We start from the raw sequence: 23,071 nt of genomic DNA, 5'->3' as shown, positions 1-23,071 counted from the left end.
AGGCAGCCACCCCTTAGTATAAAAGACAGATTCCAACTGGGCATCTACGGAAGACCCAGGCTCCAGCCAACTCTACTTCGAGTTCTAAAAGCATAAGCTTAACCCATAAGGCTGTGCAAAGAGGCTTAGCACCCAAAGCTTGCAGCATATTAGAGAATTTTAACTCCAGTCTGGATTTTCCTTTGTAGTATGGGGCGAAAGATGCTTGTGCGAATCCACAGCAAGCCCCCTCTTCCCCTGCACCTGTCTCCAGGGCCTCCAGGCTTACTGCTACCTATGCTTGGAGTCCTGGTTTATAAAGGGCTGTAAGCATATTTTTGTTCTTTCTCCTTTCTGGAGAGAGAAGCAAAGTACAGGAGATTCTGGCTCAGAACACAGGAGAGCCTTTGAATAAGGTTCAGTTAAGAAGAGACATTTTGCATTTAGAACACCAAACTGATCCACGGTCCACATGGAACAACTAAGTTTCACCTAGGTCCCAGTTAAGCCACCTAATAACTCCAGTTTGCCTTGGGAAGTAGCACTGGAAATGGCTGTGAGAACTTGGGCTCTCAGGGTAGGCAGCAAAACAACGGCCTAGAGTTTGCACCAGGGGCTTCCTCCCACTCTCAGAGAGTCCCTGAAAATGCTGGCTGAGCCTGGGAATAGTGAGCCAGTGGGGAGGCACCAGGGAGAAGGTGGAGGGGCTTCTGCCCCAGGGCCAGGAGCAACCCTGAGGTGTGCTGGTCATACTGTGCCAGGCCTGTCTGGGCTTCGGAAACCACCTGCTTAGCTGACTGCCTCAGCCAATCCTTGACGCTTTCTTCCTTCAGGGAGCAGCCGATGAACACAAGGTAGTATTCCTGCTGCCCACCGCTGCCTTGCGGTGTGCTTCTGGGGTCAGGCGGCGGCGTGGGTCCCTCCAAAACTGGCACGATGCTCAAGGAATTGGCCACAGTATTGTGGCAGACCTCCATGGTCCTCTCAGAGTCTGCAAGGAGAACTCATTAGTCCCCGAGACCCTGCCCCAAAAGGGTAAGGTTACAGAAAGACTCTAACAGTGCAGCTGGTCAGGGACAGATTCATGACATGTGCAGGAGGGATAACTGACATGACAGGGAGCAGATTAGAAGGGACAGAGTAAGGAGGAACAATGTATGTTTCTAGCTCGGCTGACTGGGTGATCAGGTGGACACCACTAACCCAGAAGGGGACTAAAGAGGAGGAAAAGGTTTGCAGGTGGGAGAAGAAAGAGCCTGACTTTGCATCTGCGGTATTTGAAGGACTGCAGCACCTTGAGTAGGAGACGTCCATGCAGTCACTAGAAGGAGAGGGTGGCTCCTGTGGAAGAGGTAGTTGAGAGAAGCAAGGAAAAGCCCCCTTGTAGAGGTGAAGGGGATGGGTCTCAGCTGAGGCCTGAGGCCAAGGGAGGAGGGCACGGCCAGTAGTACAAGTGCTGCAGGAGGGTCACGTGGGTGTCCACAGGGAAGATGTGACTGGGTTTACAGGCTGAGGAGCTGGGGGCTAGGACTTACCGGAGACACAAGAAAAGGGCAAGGTCCCCAAAAGGCATGATGAGAAAGGGGACCCAAAACAAAGAGAGGTTAACCTTGAAGAAGAAAGGGTCTAAATAAAGAAGAAAAGGAGGTGATGATGTGGGAGAGGGAAGATGAAGGCATTAAGAACTCTGAAGCAAGTGAGGGGCTGTCTGTCGGAGCCTGAGGGAAGTGGGCTTGACCAAAGTTTCAGATTCAGTAACATAAACTCAAAGGTTAAGGACCTTGACAGAGTCTTTTATACAGCCTCTGTCATCTAATTCCTCTATCTGAACCCAGATGATCCCACGCTTACAACTCCCAGTGGCTCCCTACAGCAGACACTCCTTGGTTTCCTGCCCAGCATCCCCCCTCTTCCTCTAATACCAATTCTCCATTGGGTGATGGGTCCCAGAAGGCATGGCAGCTCAATCCTGGCCAGTGAGAGAAGTCTGCTGAGGAACCTATGAAGACACCCATGGGAAGAGCCAGCCTCTTGCATCAGCTGGGTGCTGTGTCTGGATGTGGTACCCAGACCTGCATTACTAGCTGGCAACCATGAGGGGTGGGGACCTAAGGGAAAGCTGACACCAAAAATGGAAGAACACAAAGCCATACATTATGTGGGCCTTCAGTGGCCTTGCTATGCTGCTTGACTGCTTGACTTCTTGCTAGGTAGCTAACACCTGCTAGCTGAGTCGGGGTTTGTTATAACAGCCAAAGATGCCCTACCAGATACACTCCCTCTCACTTCCCCCACCAGGCCCCAGCCACAGCAAACCCGTTCTATCTCCTGCTATGTGCCCCTTGGGTCCACAGCACCTGCTGTGCCTCTTCCCTGGAATATCTTCCCCTTTCTCAATGCTGAGATGATTACCTCCTTGTTTTGACACCTTCCCTGAACCCCAGCTGAAGACAGACAGACTTTAGGTTGTGAGGGCTTCAGAGGTCTAAGGCTAACAAACAGGTCTGCTGAACAGAAGGGAGAAGGCGAGCAGAAGGCTCGCCGGCTTTGGTAGAAATGGATTCAGAGCTGCAGGGCTCAGCACTGGGTAGCTCCTGATGATAGTTCCAGAAGGAGGCCATGGATGGCTCAAAAGGGCTGTGGTACGACTTTCTGACAAGGAAGTCGAGGAGCTGTGAGGAGAGGCCTTAGACAAGTTCATCCGGGGGAAGGAGAACAGCTCCTCCACTGCGGAGCAACGAACCTGGAGAAAGGTCGGGACCCTGACCGAAGGGATGACTAGAGGAGCCTGATGGTGTAAGACCCAGAGGGGAGGGGTCTTTGAGAGAGAGGCTGAGAGGCATCAGTGGTCTGCAAAGCACCAGCAAGGCTATGAACTCATGAGATATGAGCACTGCACAGTGTAGAGCTCCCAAACCCAAGCCCCAGTTACCTGAAAACTTTACTTTGCCCAGGATGTGGTAGATGTTTCCAGAGAAGGGACTTGGCTTGATGGAGGACTGAATTGCTGGTGGAGGAAGAGGACAAAGCTGTTACCCACCTGGGGGCAGAGGCCAAGCCTAGGGCGGCACAGCTGGGAGGGTTAGGGACTGGGAAGGGGCCATACTCTAGGGTCCAAGGTTCGCAGGTACCCCCACCAGATCCTCCCCAGTGTCTCTGCCACTGTTCCCAGGAGTAGGGAATCCTGAGTCTTCAAATGCCTCTGCCCGCTGTCAGATCCAAATGGTGAGAAGAGACAGCACACAATACTAAACGGTGCCGCCAGGAAGTAAGGACAACTCTGGAGTGTTCTTTTACCAGTGTCTGGGACATGTCCCAGCCAAATGCTTACCTTTACACTTGGCCACAAAGCGAGTCTTCTCCAAAGGACGGCCAAACCATACGCAGATCTGAACCATTAGTGGAAAGACTGATCCAGCATCAAATTTGCCTTCATACCTTAAAAGGTTTAAAAATTCTAAGTGTAAGTAATTGGGGTTTTGCATGTATTACATATTACATTGGGAAGAACATTTATTCCGTAATACTTGAATTCTCCCTTACTTGTATGCCATTTTGTGTACAAAACCCTTATTTGAAAGAATTTACATCTCTTTTGTCTTGAGATTGGGAAGCATGTTTGCTCCATTAAAGCAGGAGGTCTCACCTCCTTTAGACTAGTAACTCCTTAAAGTCAAAGACCCCTTCTACCTTTGAAGTCTGCCAGCGTTCCACCTGGGGGTTAGGGGTCCCTCCTGATACCCTTGGAGCTCTTCCTCAGGAACTTTCTTTTTAGCTAAGATATAACTGTCTTGTTCAGCCATAAGGAATGATTCACTTACCCTTTTTTTAAGTAAGTAAGATGTGACTCAAATTAGAGGTTCCTTCTAAAAATATGCCTGAAAACCTTCAAAACTACATACTGATCTCTGGTTTTCTGCTTTTTTTTGTTATTGTTTTGTTTGCTAACAGAACAGTATAATCAGTTTTTTGCTGGTACAAAATACTGATGTCACGGTTGAAGGATGTAGAGAGGGGTTGGAGGGAAACGAGTAAGGATAATAAAGATGATCTGAGTGAACATGAGGGATCAATTTTGGCTAAGTTTTAATAGCTGTCTTCCCCTGAATCTTCAAACTAGTTATCCATGCTGTACAGGGATGAATGCAGCAGGATGGTTAGGAGTGTAGACTCTGGGGCCATACAACTTGGGCCTGAAACCCAAGTCTCTTATTTACCAGCTGTGTGACTCTGGACAAGTCATTTAACTCCTTGCTGCTTCAGTTACCTTATCTCTAAAATGAGGGAAAATGATGGAATCCACCTTGCAGGCTTGGTTTGAGGATTAATGAGATGACACTGGTTGAAGTCTTGGAGTGGCACCATCAACAGAACTTTCTGTGATGATGGAAATATTCTGGATCTGTACTGTCCAACATGGTAGCTGCTAGCCACAGATACCTTATTAAGCACTTGAAATGTGGCTTGTGTGACTGAAAGGCTGAATTTTAAATTTTATTTAATTTTTATTAATTCATTTATGTTTTATTATATAGCCAAATATGGCTAGTGGTTCCAGTACTGGAGAGTGAAGTCTTAGAACAGTGTGCAGGACACTGTACATGCTCAAGCGATGCTGGAAATATGATGGCAGTGCACGTCACACTCTTCCCTCCTCCTCTCCCATCTGGAGGACAGGTTGAGGCTGGGAGGCCGGCTGCAAAGAAGAGAACATCCCCTGGGCCACAACAGCAGGGAACCTACCTAGCAGATGGGAACCCTAAAGGACTGACTATTCTCAGGAGTGACTCTCACCTGGGAGGGTTAGAGCTCCCTGGTTCCATGCCAGCCACCTTACTCTCACTAGAGGCTAGAGGAACACAGGATACTGTTGTGCCTGGTGCCCATGACTCCTTAAGTCTCAACAACCAGAAAAGGTCACAATTTGGAGCCCAAGATGTGGAGCATTGGGTTTGGCAAGGCCAGCGGCTATTAGGACATGGCAGGTTGTTCCAGCCACCACTGCCACCCTCATAAAGCACACCTGGTATTTTTACTTTCTCTTTTTTTTTTTTCTGTAAGTAAGTAAATCACTGGGTTTACAAAGAAATCTTAGCTACTTTTCAATGATGATACTTGCCAGCCAGGGTACATTAAATATCGAGATCGTAGCATCTGAGGACTTGAAAAACTATTTTCTGAGAGAATCAGCTCAATGTCTTCATTCCTTTGAAAATATACAGAAAACCCAGGTTAACTAGGACTATTAACCTTAACCTGCAGTTTGCTTCCTCTCCACACCCCCATTTACACATACAAGCACATTCATATACATTTTCCCCCATTATTTCACACCTAAATACTTCAGTATACATCGCTAAGAACAAGGACATTCTCTAACAGAACCACAATACTATTACAACATCTAAAGAGTTTAATACTGAGGACTAGCAGCACTGATATCGCCTGGGAACTTGCTGGAAAAGCAGGATCTCCAGCCTACTCCAGACCTACTGAATCAGCATCCTCATTTTAATAAGATCCCCAAGAGGCTCATATGCACTTAAAGTGAGACCCATTAATACACATCTATTTCCAAGGAGGCTCAGGCTCCAACCAAGAATTGCTCACCGAATTTACCACCTTTATTTTCTTTCCATCTGGAACAATTCCTCTAACTTTTCATTTTGTTTCTCATGGAGTTGACATTTTTGAAGAGTACATGGATTTGTCTGATGACTTCCTCATGATTAGAGTCAGTTAAACAACTCTGGCAAGATGAATGGCCAGGTGATGATGTGTGCTTCCCACAGAGTCACATGAAGGAGGCATATGATGTCAGCTTGTCCCACTAGTGGTATTGCTAAGTTTAATCATTTGGTCAATGTCATGTCTACTAGACTAGACCTCTCCACGGTGGAGGTACTTTTCCCTCTTTTTAAGTAGTAAGTAGTCTGTGGAGTGACATATACTTTAAGACAAGTGAATATCCTTCTCCCCAAAAGCTGTCATCCACTGCTTTTAGCATCCATTGATAATTCTTGCCTAAATCAACATATGTGAAAAGTTTCAAAATGGCGACGTTCTAGTTCTATAACTCCTTATTTATTTATTAGCATTCTTCTGTAAAAAAGACCTCTACTGTTCTGTCCCTCTCCCATCTTTTTTTAATCACCATGGACTCATTTTATTCCATGTGCTATAATCCATTATTATCATGGTTCTCTCCTAAACTTGAGCTGTCCCAAATTTGGCTGGTACAAGCTTCTTAAAGCTAGCTTCCATATCCTTCTGATGCATCTCCACTAATCTTTGAGTACTTCCTTGCTTTTCTGGCATAGGGTCACCTTGTACATTCACCACCTCGACCTGTAATTAGCCAATTCTCTAAGAAGTCCTGATACCTTGTAGTGGGGGATTGGTACTTAGAAACCAAAATCTAGAGGTAGAGGTATTAATTGCTACTGTGGTATTATTTCTGGTTCCTTTTAATGAAAAGAGCTAGGAAATATACATTTTTTAAAAAATAATGAATTTATATCGAGTTCTCCAGTTCAACTCCAACATTTGCAGAGTTTTCCCTTACTTTTCCAATTTCATGTTTCTAATCTCCCTTCTCTAATCAGCGATGTTGTTTGGAATCAGGGTTTCAACAGAGGATTATGTTCAAAAGCTACCTGAATGTGTATGTGTAGTTGTTATCACCCTGATATACAGATGGAGTCATTTTTTGTTTTTATTTTTTCCCTCATTGTTGATTCAATTTTTGAATATGTAAAATATTTGCATTGCTCAAAAGTCAGAACTATATAAAAACTATACACTTTCCAGCATCCTTATTGAGCAAAAACTGCTATAGACCAGATGTTTTCTCTTCACACTAACACACACATACAAAGCCACTAATTCTCTATTTTTAGTTTGCAATTTGGAACAAAGTCTATGAAGTAAAGATATAATTTCTCCATGTTCTCTATGCCATTTCTTTCACATCTTAACACAAGGAACATTGAGAGGGTCTTGACTTCCATTGTTCGATAAATGAGAATATGAATGCATCAAAACAAAACATCTCAAAATAATACAAGATACTGACACATGGGGTCCTCATGGTTATTTTTACACAGCACCAAAAGCACTTCAAAATCTGACTTCTACAAATGCTCAGGTCTTAGATACAGCAGAAAGACCTGGTGGGCCACAGCCAGAGTGCTGTATCTGAGAAAGTGGCTGGTCGTGCACAGTGAAGTCAACTGGCAAGTTTACCTGGTGACAATCCCATTTTCTGCAAGAATGAAGGCTGCGGTAGGATTGGCAGCTCTGATGAGGCTCTGCAACTGAACAAGGAGAGGGTGCCTCTGCTCCGTGGTGTGACTGGTGAATACCACATTACTCACCAGGCCTGGGAATAAAACCGAAAACGTCAGCCTTCAGAGTCTGATTGGGGCTAAGGGTTCGCACAAATGCGAGTCCCCGCTCCTTCCCCTGATCATCCCTTCTAGCAGCCCCCTCATGTAGACACCCCTCCCCCAGCACCATACACACAGCCATTATTCTGTTCCTCTTTCTGCCACTGCAACCTCTTGGAGTGAACAGCCTCAACTCTGTAGCTGCCTTACTTCCTAACCACCTGTCTTCTTAATTCTTCTTTCTAGCCAATACCTGGGGCTTTTTCATCAAAAGGCTCCTTCCAGATCCCATGTAATCAATCTCCTCAGAAACCGGTGCCAATGACTTTCACCAGGTCACAACACAGACAATTACCAAGCATAAACCGTATGTCAGGTGCTAGCCATTCTCAAAGACTGCACAGTCAAGAAGGAGTCTCACCCGTGGACCCACAATTCCAAGGTAAGTGCTAACAAAGACATTCACATAGTGGCACAGTAAGGAAGGAAGGAAGGGCAGCCCATGTATGAGAGGTTGTGGAATGAGCCCAAATCACTCCCAACCTTTCTGTGAGAAACAGAAGTAAAAGTTACAGCACTACAGAATATACGGAAATCAGGGAAGTTACCACATCCCACCACGCCAACAAAACTGTAATACCTGTTCCATCCTTATTCCTATTTAATTCTATACCTAAAAAGATTCAATGCTCATTGTCAATCTTTTTACTAGTACAGACTGGTTTTATAAACAGTTAATTTATAAGTGAATATCCCTAAACCATGACTTCAGCTTTCCTAAGTACCTTTGTAATTTTAAGATCCTGAATAATGAATATTCAGTGCAGAGGACTTTTACTAATACTCTTTACTTCAGTCAAGTGTTTAGTTTTTTTAAAAAAAAATTTAACTATACTTAGTTTTTGAGGGCAAAACTCACAATGTGCAGAAAGGTTCACAGAGAAAATAAATTTCCTTCCTCCCCAGCCACCTTTGTCCCTTTCCTGGAGGCAAGCACAGTTATCAGAGTCTATTCTAGAGATATGCTGGAAGTGTATATAAAATTTTTTTCTACAAATAGTGGCATACTATATTCATACTATACTATTCTTGTTTTTAATCACTTAAGCTATTTTTTTAAAAAAAAAATTTCTGGTAAAGCTTCCTTCCTTCCTTAAAATCTTCTCCAGTACCTTACCCTCCCTATCCTCCTCTCATGCCACCCTCCTGTCTCCCTGTCTCTAAACTATGAGAGCTTCTTTTAATGAAATAGGTGGTGCTTAAAGTATAAGGCGTATATTCTTATTTATCTTCTTCATATAAATGTAAAAAGATAGTATAATGTATAGATTAAAACATGGGCTGGAGAGCCAAGCAAACCTGAGTTTGAATTTTGGGTTCCACCAATTATTCATGGGTGACATCAGGCAAACTGCTCAACTTTTTCTCGGAGCCCAAATTTCCTCCTCTGTTACATGGGAACACATACCTCCAGGATAGCAGTGAAATGCACATCACAGGCTACTGAGAGGAAGAACTCATTGTATGTGCCCTGTCACCACTACCACCACCATCTCATCATCTGAGAATGGGACCCCAACATGTACACTACGGGGCCTGGACGGATCCATTCCTCAAAATGACAGAGGTGGCTGCGGTGTGTGGGCCCTGCACCACAGCAATTAGCAACTAGTGATAATTCCTTCCTCTCACCAGTCATACTTACAAAAAGCATTCCAAAACTCTAAAGATTGAATCCATCCTCAGAAATCCCCTGGGTGCATTCCATTCATGACTAGCGAACAGGGTTAGGAGCTTCATGCCAATGGTCGTGTGTTACAACGGGGACAGGGCACACACAAAAGGCTGTATACAATATGCCTGGGACCACAGATGTCAGGAGTTAGGGCTCGATTGCTGAGCACGGAACCTGCTTCCTAAGTGCTTATGGGCTGTTTGCGATCTACCTGTTCCTTGGTTCTGAGATGTGTGTCCCACTCTTTCCAGATATCTGTTAGTGCTCCACAGCAAGTCAGTCAGCCTTAGGCAGTTATGGCCCATCTGCCTCTGCACAGTGCTTGAGAGACCTCTGAGGATTCAAAGGTGACTTTCTTCAGTGGTTTCCCTTGACACCCAAGTGGTGAGTGCAGCTCGGCCTCCTCTTCTGGTCACTTGGTGAAAGGCACATCGACTGCCCAGTCCCCCAAACCTGGGACATACGGTCCATCCTCCACTCTCAGTCCCTGCTACCATTTGCCCTGGTTCAAACCATTGCTCTCTCTCTCTACTTTCAGGCTTCCTTTACTACAAGTCATTCTTCCTACTGTAGTCAGAATTAGCTTTCAAAAACATAAATTTGATCAAATCACTTCCCTACTTGGAATATTTCAATGCACTTCAATTCCTTTTAGGCTAGCATCTAAACTTCCCAGCTGCCTGGCCTGTCTGCCACGCTGCACTTCTCCAAGGCCCTAGGCGTACTCTAGTCACCATTAGGCCTTCAGTCTTGCTGTCCCTTCTGCCTGGAACCATCTTTTCCCTACTTTTTGTTGGGCCAACTCCTCCAATAGGTGTAGATAATTTGAATAGCACATCTTTCAGAAGTCTTTCCTAATCCCCCACGATTGGGTTAGAGTAGGTATTAGATAAAGGTCTGCTGAATAAATGAACGAATAAACCAACTATAATAACAAATACATGCAATCTGACCTCCGAGGCAGCTGCCTGAACAGCTAAGCTGTGGGCACCCACATGCCAAAATTTTTCCCACTTGCTAGTCTGAGCAAGTCTCATTCTTCAGATAGCTACCTGAAAAGGTTTCTAATTTATTGGTATATACATATTTTTGGTACAAAATTCATAAGCTTCAGTATAAAGTTTCTTCTTCCCTGTTCCTCTGGCATCCTGGGCCTTATTTCTCCTCCCCAGAGGAAACCACTAATAACCAGATTTGGGGTATGCCTCCTCAGATAGTCAATGCATATACACGTATACAGGAATAAACAGAACCACATTTTCTTAACAGCTTCTGCCACACTTAAAACTTCTATCCTCAAGGTCTTCATGTATAACCTAGGTATGGTAACGTAAGACTTAGGAACTCAAATGGAGAATAGATTAGCCCTTTGTTTATTCTGTTTTAAAAAGGTTTCTCACATGTCTTTCTGTTCAGAAGCTTTAACATTAAGATGGACCATCAGCAGCCAGAACATCAGGAAAACCTCCTAATGAAGATGTCTGTGCTCCCAATTCCCATTTAAAAAGGTCATTCTGGAGGCTGCCAGGAGGCAGTGAGGACAGCCTGGTGAGCCCAAAGCCAGAAGGCCATGTTCTGCTGCAGCCACAGGAAGTAGCTGGGACCTCTGAAAACTGAGTAAGGCAAGGTCAGGCGGCCAGGCCCAGGATGTGGCACAGTGGGGAAGCAGGCAGGGTTCTAGAAGGCTCAGCACATTCCAGAGACAGCAGACAGGGGAGCTGGCTCTTACAAGAGGCCCATGAGATTCCCAGCGCTGGAAACTAGAACAGCTGTGGTGGATCTTGCAGTGAGGAACCAGAAAAGGCTAAGAAAAGATTTATAAAGGCCACAGGACTCTGTTTACTATCTTCTTGGGCAAAAGAAACTGGAGAGTCTAACTAGCGCAAATGCCAACTCAAGCGGCACCCACCAGGGCCATAAGCACAGGCCTGGCCTGCCCAAGGAAAGACTAGGGTCTGGGTCTCTGACAAACACCTTGCCCAAAGTCCTGTTTGCCCCTTAAGTATCATGTAGATAAACCCTGTGGGCTTCAGATTCTAGGTCAGGAATTGGACATAGAAAACGGGTTTTTCTTTATGGGGAAACAAGCAAAAGGATTATCTCCGGCATTCCTTAGGCCAGCTATGCAAACTGCTACCTGCCAAGAGGAAATGCCATCCTAGAGGCAAGGTACAGCAGTTATCTGGAGCACAGGGTGAAGAGGTCACGACGGGCAGTTTCATCTTGCTTGGGCCAGGAGCTTCCTTCTGCTCTGTATCAAGAAGTGGATACTTGGATTTGGCCAATGTCTCATCAGTCTGGGCAGTGAGTGAGCAGCCTGGCCTGGCCGATTCTCAAGACTGGAGAAACGACTCTGAGGTCTGTCTGACCATCTCATTATGGTTAAAAGCTTCCAGAAGCCCAGGAGAAAACAAATTTGACTTCTTTTGTCTATCTACAGATACATCTAAAAGCAGGCCATGTTAGTAAAATATCTGAGCTCTGCTTTCAAGCCAGTATTATAAACAGTCTCGCTTGTTGTTTAAGCACTGAGATTATTTCCTAATCCTTGGATTTCTGTAATACACATCATCTTGGGGCTTCAATATAGTGGTTTTCTCATCATAAAATAATCCCTTGTTGTAAAAGCAATGAATCTAGGAGCTTGTCTCATGAACAGGAACAAAGGGAGGCAATTGCTCCTTCAGGACATGAAATGTCTGTCTTCTGCTGGCAAAGCCCACCTCCAAGTGAGCCACCAAATCTCCAAGGAAAAAGAATACTTGCCTCTTACTTCTTCCCTTCCCAAACAGCCCATGCTCATGCTGCGAGCCAGGACAGACCAGTCTATAGGGTCCTCTGCACCCAGATGCAAGGGGAAGATGTTTACCAAGCACTGTCACTGCACAAGCCCCTTGTAGTTCAGAAAACAGCATATATGGCCTCAAGGTCATGTGCCCACATCTGATCACATCCCTAGCTTTCTTTACAAAAGCATGGAATTTCACACATGTTGCTTTTGAACAATGAGTTGGAAGGCAGTGTTCATGAAAATGCCTACCAAATGCCAGACAGAACTCATTCTGTCTTGGCCTAAAAGGGCTTTCCTCTTGTAATACTGGCCCAGGTTCATGCACAGTAAAGACAGAGCACTTCCCTAAGGCTGTTCACCAGGACAGCCCAATCATCTTTCCCCACATGCAAAAACTGCAGAGGGAAACCAAAGGAGAAAGTACCAAGGAGTCAAGGTGCACCAGGGTGGCAATAACCATGTGGACAAGGGGCTGACTATAGTTCACTCGCTTGGCTTTGATCATGATCTCCATACATGTACCTAAGGACAGCTCTCCTTGGTTATCTCTTGGACCTGTTTTGTCCCATGCATTCTATTTCAAGGATACTGCCAATCTTCCCAATCTCCCTAGCTAGAAACCTGGAAGTCATCCCAGATACCTCCTTTCTCAACTCAGGCTCCATATCTAGTTCATACCAGATCCTATTGACCCACCCCCATAAAACCTTTTTAATCTACCTGGGTGGACACTGTGGATAGACCCAGCCAACCTCCATTCAACCCTGCTTCTGGGGTGCAGTGCCTAGAAAGCTATAGAGGCCTCTAAAAGCTGGACTTGAGACTCCCTGCTGCAGCAATCCAACACACATATTCTTCTCTCCAGTGACCCAGCCGCCTGCCCTGCACAGCCCCCGGCTCAGTTCTTTGAAGACAACAGCTCTGGTATGCTCTGTTGCCTCCACTCCCTGTAGACTGGCAATGGGATCAGCAGAGCAAAATTGTGCTGGGGATGCCGAGTTATTTTCTTCCGTCTGATTTCTACTTGTTGGGGTATTTAAGGAAGCCCAGACTCTAGGTCTTCTGACAACCACAAGCATCTTGTCACTACTGTAGGAAATTCAGAATTTATTCTGAGTCTCCAGCCACCAAAGATAATATGACTAAAAAGTACTGCTTCCAGGGTTGCCAGAAGGTAGGACAATGCAAGGTTGAGTGTAATCTACAAGATGGGTGGTTTATCTAAATGTTATCAAGGAGATGTGGAAAATTTCAGTGTACGTAGCAGGGAATTAAGGGAGAAGGTCTTACTGGACCATACTCTGCACTCATGGGACAGGAGAAATACATCAAGATCTTGCTGATTCAGAGGTTAGGAACACCTACTCAGTCCACAGATATTAGCTGGAAGGCCAGGGCAAACTTAAGACCAGCTCCGAAGAGGTGTTGCCACGGCAACTTATTATCTGCCTACCAAATACAATAAAAGTAAAAAAAAAAATGCCAAAGTTTTCCCTGGACCAGTTTTTTGTTTTGTTTTGTTTTAGATTTCAGAACAGTGCATGGGAGCATAAAGAAAAGTCTGCTGCATCTAAACAGAAACTGAGAGGCATGCAGGCAGGAAGTGAAGCCATGTTGCTTACCTTGTGAACACTGGTCAAGACATTTAGGAAAGAGAAATCTAGGGAGAAAAAAAGAAGTATTTTAAAACTATTAATCTCAAATTTTTCACTGATTATTTCTCACAAAAACGTGAGTATCACTAACATACAAGAAGACGTACTCAGTGGGGCAACAGGTAGGCAACACTGAGCATTAAAGATAGTCATGTTTGTCTGTTTGTTTCCATTTTTATTGTTCTATTGAAAGATTCTTTAAATTTTGTAGCGCTTTACAATTTTCAAAAGTTTCACACAAGGATAGCCATGTTTATACAAAAGATTTTCATAGCTTTGCACCAAAGTTCCTTAAGCTAGACACCCCAGATATGGAAGTTCCCACGTGGCCAACTCCTGGTGGAATACTGAAGAGGGTACACTGGGGACAGGGTCAGCTCTCAAGACTATAGGAAATGGAGAAAGAGAGCTTGGGCTCCCTCCCAACCCCTCCAAGAGATACTGTCCTGATATTAAAGGGGCAATTTCAAGGGAAAGTGAGGAGAATTACATTTGCCTAACTACACCAGGAGTCTTCAGTACCAGAGTTGCCATGTTTCCCTTTATGTGTACAACAGAATCCTGGTTCCCCTTTAATCCCATTCAGAGCTCAAGTGAGTAAAATGCAGGAACCTGAGTGACTGCATCACAAGTGAAGCAGGAGGTGAGGGTGACTAATCCCAAGTGTGAGTTAGCTAACAACTGTAGCTCTGCAGTAAGCTCGAGAAAAACTCACCCTCTTGGTGCTTTAAAACTTCTAAAACATCACAGTACTCTTTTCAGCAAAGAAAGCTGACACTGATGAGAATAGGTGCCTTTTACCGAGTTCTTACCAGGGGCTTGGCACTGCAAGCAGCTCACAGACACAATTTTATTCTCACATCCACCCTGTACCTTGGGTACTTAAAAGCTGAAAAGAGTCAGTTTCGAGTGGCCAAGCAAGTCAAGCACTTTGCCCATGGTCCCACATGCAGGTAGCAAGTGGGAGGGCTTATACAGGGCCCCAGGTTTGTCTGGCACCACAGAGCTCCAGTGATTTCTTCCCCTGCAAGTAAGATGCTTTCTGAAGCACCCTTCTGAATTGCTGCTGGTCTGGCTGGCAGGTATTAATGTTGTTCAAAACACTGGGGGAATTTCCCTCCTGCAATTTTCTTGGTAGTGGCAAATCCTCATCTTTTAATTTGATTTCTGAAAACAGCCAGACACACACCATTTGGAACCAAATTTGGTGGATCCATGAGCTGGATGAATACCACTTTGGACTGTGGATCTAGTTCACCTGCCTGACTCCTTCATGAGTTCTGAAGAACTCCACAGAGGAAACTCCATGTGCTCTGAGCAAGGTCAAGAGCCCTGGAACAAGGAAAGAGACATTCACACCGGAGTCTCCCAAGAACAGAACTCAGTGACTTCACTGCACCCATAGCCCACTGAATGGCTGACTGCACAGCAAACACGTTCTTAGAAAGTGTCTGTCCCCATCAAGTATCTGTTTAGAGTACGTGCCCTTAAAAGCCCTTCTCAGGGCCCTGCTTGCTTTCTCACAGCAGTTCACATCAATTCACACCAAGACAGCTTAGACAAGGTTGAGCAATGCTCCCCCTCAAGGCATCTTATCCAATCACAGGCTGGATGCTCCCGTTCTACACCTCTGACAGGGTAGGGTCATTAGGCTGCTCATTTCATTCCATTTTATTTTAATGGAGGTACTGGGATTGAACCCACAACTTTGTACATGCTAAGCACATACTCTACCACTGAGCTATACCCCACCGCACAAGCTGCTCACTTTAAATAGCTGCAAAGAAAGTACTGAGAACACATGGGTTTGCACATATATTTGATTCCCTAAAACTGGAATGTCGTTTCTCGTATCTTGGCATCTTTGGCATCCCTGTCCTTCAAATTCGTATGTTGGCTTTCTTTCCTAATCCAACTATGAGTTATCATTGCTTCTTTATATTTCTTACAAATTTACATGAGTCTTTTATTATGGTACTTCCTACTGTATATCATGATTAACTGTGTACATGTCCTGGCTGTGGCATTTGGAAAATTATTTAGCTTTTCCGAACATCAGCTTCCTCATGTTAAAATATGATAATGATGTCTACCTTAAATACCTACCACAATATCTAAGGGGGATTTTGATGCTTGAAAGGAGTAAGCATCACAGTGCCTGACAAATAGTGCAAAACAAATGTAGGCTCACTTTTTTCCTTTTCTTCGTATCATTCTCCCTACTAAACTGTAATATTATTTAAGAGCGTCTGGCACAGGAGTCTTAAGTACAGCAGGCAACTTCTACAACAACAAACACTGAAATAATGGATATACTAGGTTACTGACCAGCTCTTTCTCTAAGTAACAAAAATAGCTATAATTATAATATATTCTTAAGCCTTACATAGATGTGGTATCATGCATTTTGTAGTACGCCAACCAAGTACTTGATTTATATAAAATTTTAGTCAATCAATAAATGATGATACTGGTCTAATCTGCCCCCAGACACGAGTCCCACTATTCCTATGTGCATTTCTACAAAAATGTGGATACCACAAGAGCAGAGATCTGAGCTGACTTATTCCTTGTTGACCCCCCCCAATGACTGTAATGGCACACAGCAGACACTCAATACTCACTGAAAGAAATCCATAAAGACAACAGGTAAATCTCATAAATCTCATACAGACTTGTCCTGAATCCAAACTAAGTCCACCTCTTAGATTCAAGAAGCCACACTTAACTCACCTCACAGAGAGGAAATACAAGCCCTACTATGCTCTACCTCCATCTATTTTTTTTTAAATAAAGCATGATTAGAAGCAAAGAGGCAAATTATTTTTGCTAAAGTACCCACTTTATTAAAAAAAACCCACTGAATTTAAGAGTTTAAAAACTTGATTCTCAAAATTATAAATTATAATTATAATGTAAATGTAATTTACATTAATAATTTATAATGTAATTATAAATATAATATACAATCCATAATTAACATCATACAAACCAAAGACTTGAATTCAGAATATACGAAGAAGTCTTCCAATTTAATAAAGACAAATAACCCAATTTAAAAAAATGCGCAAAGGATTTAAACAGACATTTCTCCAAAGAAGATGCTGATAAGCAAGTGAAAGAATGTTTGATATCGTTTGTATGAGGTAAATCAAAACCACAAGGAGATACTACTTCACATTAGGATGGCCAAAATAAAAAAGACAGACAATAACAAGTATTGGTGAAAATGTGGAGAAATTGGAACCCTCATACATTGCTGATGAGGATGTAAATGGTGCAATGGCTCTGGAAAATAGTTTGCAGTTCTTCAAAAAGTTAAATATATAGTTACCATATGACCCAGAAATTCCACTAAAGAAAACAGAAACCATATGACCATATCAAATCTTGTAAAAACATTCAAAGCAGTATTATTTATAGTAGCCAAAAGGGTAAATAACTCAAATGTCTATCAACTGATGGGTAAAAAAGATGTGATATATCCATACAATGGAATATTTGTCCATAAAAAGGAATGAAATACTTATCTATGCTACAGCATGGGTGAACCTTGAAAACACTATGCTAAGTAAAAGAAGCCAGACACAAAAGACCACATATTGTATGACTTCATTTATAGGAAATGTGAAGAATAAGCAGACCCACAGAAACAGAAAGTAGACTAGCTGCCAGTTCGGAGGAGGAAGGAATGAGGAGTGACTAAATTGCACATTTTAAAAGAGTGAATTTTATGGTATGTGGATTACATTTCAATAAAGCTGTTGCATTAAAAAAGAAAAGCAATATATATAATACTATAAAATATCAAATGGTTTCCCCATCATCCAGCATTTGTCCCCAAGGAACTGACCATTTCGCAGAAGGGACCACTATTAACAGCTTGGTATGTATCCTTCTAGGTATTTTCTATGCATGTACAAATAAACATTTAAAAAATACATATTGCTTTGACAATCTGCTTTTCTTACTTTATAAAATATTATGGCCATTTTTCCATGTTAGTACATACAAATCCACTTGATTTTAAAAAATACCTGCATAGCATTCCATCATATGAATATCCCAAAATTTAACCAGTTTTTTACTAATGAGCATTTGGATTATTTCCAGTTCTTTGATATTATTAACAGTGTTGCCTTGAACATGGAAGAGCACACTTGACATACTTCAGATTGCTCCGTACCTTCTAACCACCTTTTCCATTTTCCAGGCTTGGACTTAGGAAAGGAACCCTGTCTCTCGTAAATGGCAGAAAACTTCTTCCCCAGCCTTTCTTGCAGTCTGGTGCAGGCATGTGACCTAAGTTCCACCAACTAGACTCCAAGGGGCACTGAGCGCAGTGAGTGAGAGAATGTGTGGTAAGCAGACTCCGTTTTCTGGTAGAGGAAGTGGCTGAGACATCCCCTTCACTGGGGCAGTCCTGCAGGAGGTTTGAGTGTTGCTCCTGGCTGCCTAGTCAACACAGACTGACCCTCCTGGAGACTCTGCAAGCTGTTATGCCATTTAGTAAATCCCTCCCCAGCTAAACATGCTGGAGTGGCCCTACTGTTTGGAATTAAGAATTCTGCCTGAAACAAATACCCCTATACATATATATTTTTGCACATTTGTACAAATATAACTGTACGATAAAATTCTAGCAATGGAATAGCCACATTTGTTTCCAAAGAGATATCATTTTACAGTCCTATCAATAGTGCATAAAAAATAAAAAGTGTACGGATGTATGTATTTTCCTACGCTGCTGCTGTGTAATAAATCACCCCAAAACTAAGTGGCTTAAAATAATGATGATTTATTATTTCTCATGATTCTGGGTGTTATTTGGGTGTAGGGCAGCTCAGCTGGGGGGGCTGATGATTGTCTAAGATGGTCTCCCTCACAGGCCCAGCTGGGGTCTCAGTCTAGATGGTAGGAATGGATGGCTGGGCCTCTCTCTCCTCACGGTCTTTCATCCTCCAGCAGCCTAGCCCAGGCTTTTTCATAATGTGGTCTTAGTTCCCAGAAGCAAGAAAGGGCAAGCCCCAGTGGGTAAATGCTTTTCAAGTCTCTGCTGGTTTCAAACTTTTTAATGTCTCACTGGCCAAAGCCAAGTCACAACATCCAAGCCCAAATTCAGAGGGTGAGTAGATTCAACTCTTGACAGAAGGAGATGCTTTTGTTGTGGTCGTATTTTTAATCTACCAGAGTTGGCCATGCAAGCATTTTTTTTTTAATTTATGGGCTTAACACTGGCTACTTACTTTTTTTCTTAACGGAATGGGCTTAACTTTATTCAGTAATTTTCTATTCTTGACCATGGGTCCCCTAATTCTCTTATTCTATTCCATGTGCACCCATGTACATGAGCCAATCATTAGTTTTCTAACAGAGCATTATAGTAAATTACTCTCTGGATGGAATTAAGAAGTTTGGAAAATTCTTATTAATATCTAAAAAATCAGCAAATCTATAATCTGATTTATTGACAAGTAATATTTGTGATCTCCTATACTTCCTAACGTTTCTGATTTTGTCACTGATATTTTTACATTCCAAAACCATAATCACACACTACAGACCTGGGATACATTCCACTAGGCTAAAGGGAGTGAAACTCAAATAGTTCTATGAGGGGACCATGTAATGTCTGAAACTTCCCCGTGAGGAATTCTCTGGTGATGACACAGGTACTTCCAGACAACATTGGGGCAGTATACACTGTAAAACTGACTCAGAAAGTAACTCGGAAATGTGAGAGTAATAAAACTGATCAATAACTTAATAGCATCTCTTTGAGGAATCTACTCTAAGGAAATTATCTGAAATTTGAGAAATGTATATGGATACAGAGTTCCCACAGCATTATTTATGATAGTGAAAAGCTGGAGACATCCCATGTAACCAGCAGTGGGGAGCTGGTTAAGACAGTTCTGTCCAGACACACACACAATTCCATAACCAATCAGAATGTAATTACCACTGTGAAACAGGAACACATGTGTTCACTTACATAATATGTTTATATGCTAACCTAAGAGGAAGAAAATAAAATTATATGTATACCACAATTATAAAAAAGCATCTACTTAAAAGACCAGAACAAAGTTCACAAAATTTGTAACAGTTACATGGAGTTAGTGAGATTATGGGTGAACTGCTAACCAATTTTCCTTGTTGTTATATTAATTCCAAAGTATATACATAAAAAAAAATCACCTGTTAGTAGTGAGAATCAATGGCACTGACTGAGGTAAGATGGGCTTAAGATGGCTGAACCATATGAAAAAGTATCTGTGAACTACTCCAGTGCCTTGGGATACAAGGCCCCTCCCCTGCAGTAAAGAGGAAAAGAAAAGCCTGCCATGGGCATTATTTTTTTCTGGGAGAAGCTGTTTCAAGTCCCACTGCCCTAGAAAGGGTAACTTTCCAGCGCACAGAGAAAAGTGGTGAGAAGCTGCCAGTCCAAAAGGGCCTTCTGAGGACCCAGCACTAATCAAGTAACAACTGTGCATTTATTATATAGAAGGTAGACTGAATCATTCCAGAAGACAAACACACATCAAGGTGTGTCTCCTTCTGGTGGCTGGGAGAAAATCGCTTTCTGTGTACTTCAGCACACCACACCCTGAGGGCTGGTGGTGGTCCTCAGCATGTACCTGTGCTCCATGTAGCAGCTCAGGGGCTCCACGCACACTGTGATGGCACCAATGGTGAAGGAGGACTTGACATTTGAGTCTGGATGGGTCTGCAGGGCCTGGATGACATCAATAACATCTGTGTAGCTGGGGAAAGAGGAGGAAAGATGAGTTCACTGGTTGGGGCTATAGAGCAGGGGAAGCAGGGAGTGCTTGCTGAGCGGCTGAGCGAGCAAGGGTGGAACAAAACCAAAACAGGGAGCCTGCAACTGGATTCCTTGGGGTCACCCCACTTCGTGACTTGGAGCCCCTGGAGTTCACCGTGTTTCTGTATTCTGAGTCCCATGAGACCTAACTGGGCAAGACTGAGAGGAAAATGCCCACTCCCCACCCGCCTGAGGGAAGCCTGCAGTGACCCTGGGGCTCTGAGGGCGGGATTAGGTGTCTTTAGGCCTCTTTTCTAATCCAGGTAGGAGCCCCTGCGCTGGTCTGTTTTCTTTAATCGCTCTTTCCTCTCCTTCCATCTCATAGAACTGCATATGCAGGCAGGAAAAAGAGGATCAGATACCTCTCCAGGTCAGTAGATGCTTGTCGAACACCAATTGCATTCATATCTCCTGCCTGGAACTCCCTCCAAACGCCAGACTTCCAGAGCCAATTTGATATTTTTCACTTAGAACTTAATATGTTCATGATCCAACTCCCCCAGGGGAGGAGGCCTTGTCCTTCTCAGAAGAAGAGACTTCACTCTTTCCAGCTGCCAGGCCAAAAGATTTGTTTGGAGTCTTCTTTGACTCCATTTTCTCTCAATTTTCAAAATACAGCTACGCTCATACTCCAAGGTTACCACCGGGTCTAAACTGCTACCGTCTCCTGCCTATATCACCCCCCACAGCTTCCTTCCAAATCTCTCTGTAGTCGTGTTTAATGGACTTACTGCTCATGGTTAAGTGCCCCGACCCTGCTCCTTGGCATCACGTTTCCCCCTCTTCTAAAATGAAGTGTTTGGGGGCTTTTTATTGTCCATGTTTGGTATGAGCTGTAGAGTCTCTCATTTATTAGGGTAAAGAGAAATGAAAGATTTATAAGCCAATCCAGAAGATTTTGGTTATTTTAATGCAATAGATTTCCCTTAGAGAGGGTGGCTGGGGAATTCCCAAATTTTCAAAGTGTCCTTTAATCTTTACTGATTTTAATGGAAAAAAGTTAGAGTGAAGAACAGGCTCCAGGCTCCTTGGTGAGGCCAGGGCATCTGGGTGATGCATCTGGGCACTGCAGCCAGGAGCCACGGAGGCAGAGAGGAGGCCTGTAGTGTCACTCTACTTGTTATGGGGGACCCTGCTAAGGCCCTTCCTCCCTCCCCAGCCCCTGCCCCATAACCATCCTGGGCACGGCCTCTGGACAGCAGGAGGCAGCCCTCATCCCAGAGGGAAGCACACTGATCCAGCTGCTGGAGGCCATAACCAGCCACTTTGGCTACACTGTCCTGACTGCATGATGAAAGCAAAAAACTGGCTCTTCATGTTGCCTCTTTCTTGTCAGTATTCTCTTCATTAAAAACAAAAACAAAACAGAAGACAAAAACCCAGCAAGGCTTTAACTCTCTTTCCTCTGCAACAACAGATATTCCACACAAGTGTCTTTTGGACTCTCTTTTACATTTGCAATTTAAGCCTACAATTTTGCCTCCTTTTATATTAATGCAATTTTTGTTTTGAGAGATACTTTGTTTTAAATGTATATAACTTAAAGAATGATTTTACAATATTCCAGAGTATAAACAAATATAGCCCTTCGAATCCCTTAAAATTATTTTTTTTAAACTCAGATTTCCAGATTTACTTAGCTGTGTGTATATATTAAGTTCTATACAATTTTGTAACCTGTGTAGGCTCCTAAATGTACCACCACAATCAGATACCGAACAGTTCCTACACCATAAGGCTCCCTTGTGCTGCCCTTTTATAACCACCCTCACCCACCTCCTGCCCCCTCCCCTCATAACTCCTGACAAACTTAATCTGTCCACTATTTCTAAAATGTTATCATTTCAAACTACATTAATTCAATTTTTAAAACAGCAACTAATAGCGCCACTTGATGTCAAAGCTCAGTACCACTGCCCACCTGCGTGTAAGTTGAACACGTGGAACCATCAGGCCACTCTAGGGGCAAAAGAAAACTGCCCCATAGCACAGAATCTTATAAATCAAAGGCCACATTCAAGGAATAAAATTCTCAACCTGAGAAGCCTCTGAAGTGTCCCTACATCAACAGCCTCAACACCAGGCTTAAAGGAGATGGATGTGCTGTAAAAGAGGCTGCCATGTGTTCCCTGCTGAGCCTCAAAAGAATGGGTCTGGCCTGTACGAAAAGTGTCGCAGTGAGCACCAGAGCAGGAAATCCATCTGAGGCTCCTGTGTCCTGGGGTTGTGACTAGGCAAGAGCTGGGCCTATGAACACAAGTGTGGGCTGGCCATGCACAGCCACTGCCGCCCAGAGAAGCCAGGATGGCCGGCATCTCTGCAGACCTGCACAGTCAGAGACAGGGAGCCAGTGATGCTCTCTAAAGTGATGGAAGATGGAAATGACTTCAACTGCAATGTCAAGTGACTAAATTTGACTCCAGGTCCACACTCCCAATGATTCTTAACTCTGGAGAGGGGGCGGGAGGTGACGAAGTGCGGCAGGCCCATTCTTTAGACCATCAGAGGTGATGGAAAACGAGAGGTTTCAAGCCTTCTTATTCTGTGGCTCCCACATCAGCCCACAAGTAGGACAAAGGGGCTGACAGAAGGGAGGCCCAGAGCAGGTGTGAGAAAAAGGTCTTAAGAATAAGAAATATGGCCAGGCAGGGCACATACTCCCGCCTGCCCTCTGCAGGACCACTGGCCTAGCTTTCC

At 43.7% G+C, this 23,071-nt stretch overlaps 1 protein-coding gene and 1 long non-coding RNA gene across 3 annotated transcripts in view; both read right to left on the bottom strand.

Annotated features, from left to right (window-relative positions):
- The window catches only part of C19H20orf194 (chromosome 19 C20orf194 homolog), a 107,955-nt gene that overhangs the window by 5,566 nt on the left and 79,318 nt on the right, over positions 1–23,071 (bottom strand). For both annotated transcript variants that reach the window (XM_032461940.1, XM_032461941.1), the window contains exons 28-34: positions 20,190–20,315; positions 13,516–13,553; positions 7,225–7,360; positions 5,099–5,185; positions 3,311–3,417; positions 2,912–2,986; positions 765–970 (exon numbers count right to left, since the gene is read on the bottom strand). In XM_032461940.1, the coding sequence (XP_032317831.1) occupies positions 765–970; positions 2,912–2,986; positions 3,311–3,417; positions 5,099–5,185; positions 7,225–7,360; positions 13,516–13,553; positions 20,190–20,315 (775 nt within the window). The remainder of the gene's footprint in view (positions 1–764; positions 971–2,911; positions 2,987–3,310; positions 3,418–5,098; positions 5,186–7,224; positions 7,361–13,515; positions 13,554–20,189; positions 20,316–23,071) is intronic.
- On the bottom strand, positions 13,560–17,707 carry LOC116657969. The gene is made up of 3 exons (XR_004313166.1): positions 17,695–17,707; positions 15,877–15,879; positions 13,560–14,928 (listed from the first exon to the last, which is right to left on the bottom strand). It is a non-coding gene; the product is annotated as an uncharacterized LOC116657969 (long non-coding RNA).

Source organism: Camelus ferus, chromosome 19 (assembly GCF_009834535.1).
Source record: "Camelus ferus isolate YT-003-E chromosome 19, BCGSAC_Cfer_1.0, whole genome shotgun sequence".
Taxonomy (NCBI): Eukaryota; Metazoa; Chordata; class Mammalia; order Artiodactyla; family Camelidae; genus Camelus; species Camelus ferus.
The sequence above is the reverse complement of the archived record's forward strand: the minus strand, read 5'-3'. Positions and strand labels throughout refer to the sequence as shown.